Raw genomic sequence first — 10,034 nt, forward strand, 5'->3', positions numbered from 1 at the left:
AAAAACATTTGACCATTTTTCCTAGCCATGTCACGCAAAATTGAATTGTATCCTAAAAATGAAATGGAAAAACAAGAATACAAAGAATCACATTTAATGCAGAAGAGATTTAAGTAGGCAACAAAAAAGTTTTACAATATTTTAAAACATAAATTTACATTTAAAGATTATCTATGACATAATTTCTGACGAAGGGAAGAGACTTACCTGTCCAATTTCACAGGTGGATACGAAAGGGACACCTAAGGCAGGTTGTGAAACGAACTGAATGGACTGTCATGATTTCAGGGTATATCTAGCCACACAGACGCGCCTACCTTACATTATATTTGATTTTTCGAAAAATTATTTCTAAAGCTCTTCTAAACACCCTTGTCACTGTGCCTTATGACAGTTGGACCAGCAGTCCAAGCACATGAACTAAATGACTCAGCCGAAGCTCGGGGATTACCAAGCTATGATTTACTACGCTCAAGTAACTAACAACAGGAAAAGTAAATGAGAAGTAATGCAAAGATCCTAAAGTTGCCCAAGGACAAAAATAAATCACATTTCATTTAAGTTTACGCACCAACTTGAGTGCAATAAAAGCGAAAGAGAATAAATAAACCAAAACGAAAATATTAAAAAATATATAAATAAAGGAAAAGTTCACTAAAGAACAAAATGAAAATTCTTTAAAAATACTGCCAAAAAAAAGAAGAAGAAAACAGCGCCAGGTCGCGAACTCTTAAGTTTTTCGAGCTCTTGGCAAGCCAAGGCTATTAAATATGTATATACATACATATACATATATATATATATATATAGCATAGTCGGCAAAGCGTAATACTTTGCACATTTTTATGGTTCTGGCTGAGAAACCAAGCCGCTCAGCGCAGCGGTCTCCAATTATGTCACACGCCCCCACAAATCCCGTTGCGCACCCAGCCCAGTCCACCCCCTAAATGCCCAACCACAACAATTTCTTACACCAGTTTACGAGCATGGCGAAGAATTTTTTGCTGTTAAAAAGCGCAATTAAAATGCTTTGGTGAGCGCACAGCAAAAAAAAGTTCAAGATGCATAAAAATGCCACAGCAACTAAATAAAAGTCTCAAATAATGCAACATTCATTTAGTTTCGCCGTTGCAACAATCTCGAGCAAGTAAAAACGAGTCTAGGACGAAGATGAGGAATGTGCAGCCATTGATTGGCTTTATCGTCGTTTTCAAGCCATTTCACTTCATTTGCTGCTTTGGCCACTTGCTGCTAAGCCGAAACAATGCCAAATGACGGCGCAATAAATGATAAATTCGGGGAGTTGGAAAGTTAAGGAGATTGAGAAAAGCCCATGATAGAGCTGGAAGCGGGAAATCCGTGACACGAAATCTGTTTAAAAGTTCCAAACGTCCAGAACAACGCCTCGATTTTCACAAACTTTACTCAACACTGCAGATCTCATGATTTGTTACTCAACACTACTTTTCGGCAAGATAACTTGGGTTATTTAATAAAATATATATTTGTTATATAATTTAAAAACTTTTTATATTAAATCTTATTTATACATAATTATATGAATTTTTAAATTTAATATATATATTTTACGTAATACTCAAAAATATAATTTGTAGCACGAAATAATCGTGCTTGCGTGTCATCCTGCTTTGTTTGGGCAGCGTTCGACATAGTTTTCATCTCTGAAGACATAGAAAATAGAATCTTTGGGCCGTCATCAGCATTTGGTATCATTTATTGTGTTTCTTGGCTAAGGGGGAGGGCGGTTGTTATCGCATGTTAACACTTCATAGGAAATGCGGCCTGGTCCTTGCGATGACCTTTATATAATGTGTGCCCTCCCTATTGGCCCATTTGCACCCCGGGATGTGGGCAAGCCAATACGCTTAGTTAGACGTCGTCGTCCCTTCTTCCTTCTCACTCTCACCCTCTCTCTCTCTCTCTCTCTTTAGCCAGAGTCTGCTGTACCCCACTCATCAAGCGCTTTGCGTGCAAAATGTCAAAATATATTTTAGTTGAATTTATGGTCAGTGACCAAAAGCGAGCGGATAGCTGAGGACTATTCAGCTCTTATAGGGGATTTGTCTATGTGTGCGTGTGTGTGTGTGCGTCTGATTGTGTGTGTTCGTGTTGTATGTTATGTCTCTGCTTATTTTAGGGATTTACACGAACGCTTATCACACACACAGATTCTCACACTCACAGTGTAGTCAGCCAATGTCTAAACTAAAAATATTATGCTACATTTCATTAATGTACACACACACACACACACGCGCACACATCTGTTGGTCGACTGCCTTACAGACACTTAAAATAGATTAGCTTTCAGCGTGGTGCTTTAAAAAATAATATATGTGTGCCCATCATGTCTTGATCCTTTTTCTATTCCTCTTAAACCCTTCTAAGAACATGAGCAACTGTCAATGATTTAGGGCCTCATATCAGACTCAATTCACAAAGTGAGACTTTCCATTTGATAAATGAAATGGCAAACGCTTAGCCTCACCACACACGCACTCAGTCTCACACACACACACACACAGAGAGAGAAAGACTCTTCCAGTTCGTAGAGCTAAATGAAAACATCAATAATCTGTATGTAATCAAATTTATGGTTAGTATTTGATTCGATTGACTTGCAACTATCTTCAGTTTGTCTAAGTATTGTAATAATTAAATTCGCATGCTAGATTCTGTAACAGATTAAAGCATTTATGCAGAGTTTATACAATTGTATTTCAGCAAATAAATTGCTAGTATATATTTATAGACTTGAACCTCTTGGCGTTGGCCAATCTTACACTAATTCTTTAGACTTATAATCAGTCAATGTGAAGTGGGAGATATAAATAAAGCACTCACCTCATAACACTTCACTTCCAATACCAATGCCCCACACATTTCAACTGGAGTGCCATGACAACTGCTGTAGCTTGAGCTTTGTATTTATTTTCAATATGATCGCAGCATAAGGTCAAGCTAAGAGCTGTTAGGGGCAACCGCTTTGATGCTGTCATAAACCATTTCTGTGGCTAGCAATTCAATGGCCAGACACAAAGCACAATACACAAACAATCGGGCAAACGAAATGGCCATCCGAAAGGGACATATACATGCACACACACATGTACATGACGTCAGTCAGGTAAACAATAAAGCTGTAGGCAGGGCTCGTACAATCGCATAAAACACAATGCCCACTATGTGGCTGACATGAGAAGGGAAATATAAAAATTACACAACACTGGCTACACACACACACCCACACACACATACACAGAGAAACACTCTGTGCGAATGATAAATTACATTAGAGTGCTGCATTTTATTATCATTTAAACAAATACATGAAATTGTATGGAACGAATGGATTGAAGGGCTGGAAGGGTTCTGCTGCTGCATGAGAAGCACATTTTTGGCTCTAAATTTTTGTGTACATTTTGTGCATAAAAGAGGCCCCTGCTTATGCGATTTGAACATGCCAATGCGATTATTACACGACAAATGTGAATTATTTTCGGCTTTCAGCTTTCGCCTTGCCAAAAAAAAAAAAAAAAAAAAAAAAAAAAAAAAGAAGAAAGAAAGAAAAGAAAAATAAAGCCAACGTCACGCCATTAGCAGACGGCATATACATATTTGATAGCACACTTTTGGGGTTGCGCATTTTGGGCCCAGATTCCCTTTGTGTGGATCGTTAAATATGTGCACATACATATACATATAAATATGTCTGCTATTATGGCAGCTCTTAAGTACAACATTTAACTATGCTTAGCTATTCATAAGTTTGGGCCGCAAGTGTAATGGATTATGCAGCCCTAATAAAATCTTGGCTTATAAGTTTTGTGTTTATGTGGACTTTGAGTAGACTGAAGCAAATAGTTAAAAATTATATTACTTTTAGAGCTTTAGGAGACGTTTCATTCCTTTGACTTTTTTCGCAGTAGAATAAATCTCTCTATATTTATTATAACGTTTGGGATATATAGAGAGATATATTTATTTGTCAAATAAAAGACCAAATTTATTAATACAAACTTCCAGCTCTGTTAGAAATACATGTGTACTATAAACTTGATATGACTTTTAAAAAAATCTTCAAGGGATATAAAGCACAAATATAAATGAGCTTACCTTGCTTGCTTGCCTTAAGTAAAAAGTCTATCCTAAAAGTCTATCAAAATTAAGGCTTTCAATTTAAATGTTAATATAGATTATAATCATTAACTGGGGAACTTACGCAAGATCGAAATATTGATGAATATGTTATACAAATTATTTTATGGATTTATATATGTCGATTCATAGATTTTTCTCTTCTGAATATAAATATTTTATATAAATTATATTATAGATATATTCAGGTCGATTCAGGGCTGTTCCTCTTCTCTTCCCCAATTATTATTTAGTTTTATAAGCAATGGGTATCTACAAGTCAGGCATGCCCGCTTACATCATAGTCATACCCTTGCCTCAAGTGCTCAATCGCTAATATGAGTTAAGGAAAAGCGCGGCAGTTCCGTACCTTTTGTATACCCTGTAAACAAGCCGGGATAAAGAGTAGCAGCAGAGCCAAAGTAAACTTGGCTAATTGCCATAACACACAATTCGCCGTGCTTAACGGGCGTGAAGAGCGAGCGCTCCGTTAGCCGTAGTGCGCTGTGGGGCACAGTTTGCTGCTGTAGTGCTGTCGCACGCTGTTGCGTCATGTTGTTATTTGCATTTGCGTCGCTGCTCAGCTGCTTGCTGGCAGCTCCACCTGGCAAACGTACGTAAGCGTGTAATCTGTGTGAGTGTGCGAGTGCAAGTGCAACAGTTTGGGATTTCTTGCAGCTTGTGGCGAGAACGAGGTGCTTGTCTGTCTGCCCTGCTACGAGGAGAGCTGCTCGGTGCCGTATTACTCCGACAATCGCTGCTCCTACACCTGTAATCTGGACTGCGGCTGCAAGCCTGGCTACGTGCGCCACGATAAAACCAATCAGTGTGTGTCAATGTATGAGTGCAATCGACTGTTCAATTCGCATGCAAAATAGATTAACTCTATTAAACCATGAGGCTTGACCGAAAACTTCTCGCTAGGTGTTTTTTTTTTCTTGTTGAGGCTAAAAAAAAGTGTGGCAAACGTTTCTAGCCATGCGCCCAGTTCAGTTAACATTCTATTTGCTGCTCATTTTAAGCTTGCTCGCAGAGCAGCCAGAGGCGGCAGATCAGGAAGACCAGGCAGATCAGGGAGAGCCGGCCAATCAGACAGAAAATTCAGAGGAGACAAAGGAGACACCTGAAGAAGACGCCGAAGGTAGGGCTGCGGCGGCAGCGGAGAAAGAGCTGAATAACGACCCGAATCCTTTTGATGAAGCGGCGGAGATTCTCGAACTACGAAGCAAAATTCGTGAGTTTTGCCATGAAAATTAGACAAAACACAAAACTTGTAATTTTAAATATAACATTTTCTTTTAATAGTTTGCGAACGCGAAATCACGGGCGAGATATATTTGTGTTTCTAAAAAAAAAAAAAGGCAATTTGTTTTTTTTTTTTTTTTACGTTGTCTCCAAAAATAAGCAATAAACAGAATCGTGTGTACGTCTACAATTTTTTGTAGATTCTTCAATTTATTTTCTGCATTTGCGTAAAATTTTATGTCCCTGGTAGTACGTATTTTTCCAGAATATCCATTTACTGGCTGTTCTATTTCGTTTTCCTCTTTTATGGCCATTCAGCATCAAATCTTGAGTAAGAACATTTTCTTCCTTTACAAAAAGTTTTATTGTTTACTTTTTGGTGTGCTCGAAATTTACGAGTGCTGGCAGACATATGTGTGTGCTTATGTGTGCCTGTGTGTGTGGGGTACACACTAGAACAGTTGTTAGTCCTTGTGCTTTATACGGAGCACAATCTTAAATCTTAAATCTGTGTGCTGCTCCTCTCGTAAATATTAATTTACTTAACTCAAACTTGCGGTTTTATTTGACTTTTGTTTTCTCTCCGCTGTTTTTTAGTAGCCTACTTTACACATAGATAGCAAATATTATGACTATTGTGAACGTTAACCGAATTGCTTATCTTATGTCCCACTTGCTGTCGTCGCAATCTGATTTTTATTGCTGCCTGCAGACCTGAGACTTGCTGGCACTGCCTGCATATTTAGCACTTAAATTAATTGAAAATCTCCAGGCTGGGAAAGCAATGAAAATGTGATTTTCTGTTGCTAGTTGGATTAGTTACAGAAGTAGACGTAATAATTTTCATCGGTCAAATTACATAAGCACATCAAATATTAAAGTAGACAAGTCTTTCGAAATGACAGTCGAATAAATACATTTATTTTGAGATATTAAATGACAGCATCAATTGATGATAATATATGTCAGCTACAACAGAAATTTGAGCATATGCATACAACAAATATTTTCTTGAATAACTTGAGTGTTGATGTTTTATTAGGTTCGTTGCATAATTATTTCGGATGTGGATTCCAAGTGGCAGATAGTAAGAAAAGTTTCTGATGTTTAAATATTGAATATTTTTATTATACACATTCATTTGTAGTAATCAAGGTATAATAGCAGCTAAATACTAAATTATAATTGCAAATAAATATATGAAAGTGTTTTGCATAAATTATTGTATATTGATTAAGTGGGAGAGACAAACTCATATCTGTATGAATTTTAGCAGCATTGCCATGGCTAATATATAATATGCTTTGCAGATATATATAATTATATATATATATATTACATTATATAAATACATATCTTGCATCTGACCGTGTCACGTCGTAAAACATATCCGACTTAAACATTTTCTATTTTAAGTGCGGCTCTGTGGGTGTGCTAAGCATTCAGTAACGCAACGTAAATGCTCACACATGCGTGACACCAACACAATGCCATACGTGAATGTGTGTGTGTGAATGGGAATATGTTGGGCGCGTGAACAGCGAAGCAATTTGCCCACTAAATGATTACTATTATTATATTATTACGGAACGCTGCGGCCATTGCCTAAACTGCGGCGGAGGCTGGACATGGTCGGTGGTGTTAGGTGGGTCGGTGGGCGGGCGGTTTGCGGTGTGTGGTCATAGTGCATGTAATTTTTTTATGCTTGCCTATAAAAAGCAATTAAATGGGCAGCAAAGTGCGAGCTATCTATCTAACACGGGCGCACTCATGCTGCGGAAATGTTATTATTTTCCCTGGAATGTGATGCGCAGCGTGAAATAAAATTAAATTACTCATTAGTGGTAGATTTGCGCTTCATTTTGGGGGCCGAAAAATGCAGACAAGTGTATTCTATTTATATTTTATTCGAGCCCAGTTGATAAATGCCTGGGCGTAAATTAAATTGGCAAATAGAAACCACAGAAATTTGGCAAGCAAATAAATTGTTGGTGGCACAAAGCTCTGACAAATGCAAAGCCACAGCACTCCCTCGGGCGCCAGTCCAGAAGTTTTGCCCATTTTTCTAGCAGTTGGCTGATAATCGAATTCCCTTGTTCTTGCTGCACAATAAATTCAAAACTTTTTGCACCTATCTGGGGCGCTAAACCTTTACCGCATGTAACTGTAAATAGTATATGTATATATATAGTATATGGAGTTAGGTTGTGTATTCCCTTGGCTGTTTGCTTCATCTTTTTGCCAAGCTAACACACATTCATGCGCTTGTGCCGAACTTTAAGATAAGGCCTACTGAGCACCCACAATCCCCACAAAGCCTGCTTAATTTCTTACCCACCAATTCCGTTGAAACCCAATTGCCAATTGTTTAATGAGCTGCTCAGTTATCCCACTTTCTCTTGTTGCTGCTGCTGCTGCTTGGACTTGTTAGTTGTTCCGGCTTACGCTTTGGCTAGTTGTATATGCTCGCTGCTGGCCATAAGCAGCGGAAACGGTTAGATAAGAGAACGAGATAGAGGGAATTTCGCAAAAAGTTGCGCATTTTAATCGAGAAACTTTTGGCTTCAGCTTTTGAAGACTCCAAAGGACAAAAATAATCACAGCAACAAGGACGAGCAGAGCAGCCAACAACAATGTGTAGCTCATATATTCCTTAAACTTGTTTCAGTTTAGCAGTCGGATGTTCTTTAATTGCTTTCTTGAGTGAGAGTTGAAACAGCAAAAATTACTTTAAGCTTTATCTATATATATAGGTATATGGTATATGGCTTACACACATCATTTTCAACAATGGAAATATTAATAATATAATATTTCACTTACATCAACTGCTCCCTCCTGCTGAACACAATACAAAGAACTTCGTGCTCTCATAAATCCCATTCGACACTCCAATTGGATTCACATCAGAAATCCATTAGCTACCCACACTTACGCCGTGACGAATTACATGGCCCGCCCGAAAGTATGCAGTGGAAATTTTTAAAATATTTATTCCGACTGCACAAAGGTAAGCAGAGTAAATAAAAGCATCAAGCAGCTCGAGTGCGATTGCAGTGCAAGCGCCCACTTAATAATCGCTGAGTGCGTGAAATTAATAAATAAATAAAAAAAAAAAGTGCACATTTCATTGGGCAAATAAGAAAGCTTCATCGGGTATTTTGATTGGCCTGGTCAAGGAGGCCGCAGTATGCAGCGTTAACATGCCTGAAGATATATCAGGAGCTGGCATTTAATCCTGCTGTTCATTTAATTAATATTGAAGACAAATAAACACCCAGAGAACGCAGCCCTTATGTAATTTTTACTGACAATAAATTGAATTTTAAGCCGCGCGTACTTATTGTTCTTGTGTGCGTGTGTGTGTCTGCAGGATACCACGAGAAATAAAATTAAATTTAACAATTTTCTGCCTGTGCATTGTTAATGTCTTTTAACGTTTGCTCTCTTTGTCCACGAACCGCAGGTATGTGCACTATCCAAACGCGCCGTAATACTCCAATCGCCGGACATGATGGCCTACAATGAGCTTCAGCCCAACAACAACAATAACAATAATAACAACAACAACAACAATGCGGGCGGCAGCACGTCAATTGCGTTGAAAGCCTCAGCCCCACAGAATATTATAGCCAATGCCGGGCTGAGCTATGAGGATGTGCTGAACGACGATTTCCAATTCGACATGGATGGCCACGATGTGATGGTATTTCTGCACATACAAAAGACAGGCGGCACATCCTTTGGACGGCATTTGGTGCGCGACTTGGACCTGAAGGTGAGCTCAAAGCTCAATAAACTATCGACATAATCCCAACTACTTCTTCTCTCTTAGCGTCCCTGCGAGTGCCAGCGCCAGCGCAAGCGTTGCTATTGCTTCCGTCCGCATCGCAACGAGAACTGGCTCTTCTCCAGATACTCAACCGGCTGGAAGTGCGGCCTGCACGCCGACTGGACGGAGCTGACCAGCTGTGTGGACGCTGAGCTGGACAAGAACGAGGGCGAGACGGCCAAGCGTCGCTATTTCTACATCTCGCTGCTGCGCGAGCCGATCTCACGCTACATGTCCGAGTACCGCCATGTGAGACGCGGCGCCACATGGAAGGGCTCCCGGCACTGGTGCCTGGGCCGGCAGGCCACGGCCGCCGAGCTGCCGCCTTGCTACAAGGGCAAGGACTGGCTGGATGTCGATCTGGATCAGTTCGCTGGCTGCGAGTCAAATCTGGCGGCCAATCGGCAGACTCGCATGCTGGCCGATCTCGCCCTGGTGGGCTGCTACAACAAGTCCTCGATGCCGGCGCACGAGCGCGATCGAGTGATGTTGGCCAGCGCCAAGCGCAACCTGGCTGCCATGGCCTACTTTGGACTGACGGAATATCAAAAGGTTAGTCGTTAGTTTAGTTAGTTAATCTGCATAACTTATCACTTAACCCTCTCGCCACACAGATGTCCCAATATATCTTCGAGGAGACCTTCAACCTGCGCTTCGCCATACCCTTTGAGCAGCACAATGCCACGATCTCGGCAACTGCCGTCACGAATCTGCGTCCCGATCAACGACGACTCATCGAGAAGCTGAATAGCCTGGACATTGAGCTTTATGCATTTGCCAAGAATTTGCTATTCCAGCG

At 39.9% G+C, this 10,034-nt stretch overlaps 2 protein-coding genes across 2 annotated transcripts in view; both read left to right on the forward strand.

The window, feature by feature from the left end:
* Hs6st (heparan sulfate 6-O-sulfotransferase) overlaps positions 1-10,034 on the forward strand; it is a 97,343-nt gene that overhangs the window by 79,172 nt on the left and 8,137 nt on the right. Inside the window, exons 3-5 of the mRNA XM_018018124.2 lie at positions 8,870-9,181; positions 9,239-9,787; positions 9,850-10,034. Of these exons, the coding sequence (XP_017873613.1) occupies positions 8,870-9,181; positions 9,239-9,787; positions 9,850-10,034 (1,046 nt within the window). The remainder of the gene's footprint in view (positions 1-8,869; positions 9,182-9,238; positions 9,788-9,849) is intronic.
* Positions 5,035-5,616, forward strand: LOC149270484 (uncharacterized). Its single transcript, XM_089476534.1, has 2 exons — positions 5,035-5,392; positions 5,464-5,616. Exons 1-2 carry the CDS (start codon positions 5,137-5,139, stop codon positions 5,505-5,507), a joined length of 300 nt encoding a protein of 99 aa, XP_089332660.1. The 5' UTR covers positions 5,035-5,136; the 3' UTR covers positions 5,508-5,616.

This window comes from Drosophila arizonae, chromosome 2 (assembly GCF_054131065.1).
Source record: "Drosophila arizonae isolate 15081-1271.41 chromosome 2, UAZ_ARI_1.0, whole genome shotgun sequence".
NCBI lineage: Eukaryota > Metazoa > Arthropoda > Insecta > Diptera > Drosophilidae > Drosophila > Drosophila arizonae.

Coding starts and splice junctions, on each gene's coding strand:
- LOC149270484 (XM_089476534.1), top strand. CDS start 5,137: ATGCGCCCAGTTCAGTTAACATTCTATTTGCTGCTCATTTTAAGCTTG. Junction 5,393..5,463: donor CGAACTACGAAGCAAAATTC/GTGAGTTTTGCC, acceptor TTCTTTTAATAG/TTTGCGAACGCGAAATCACG.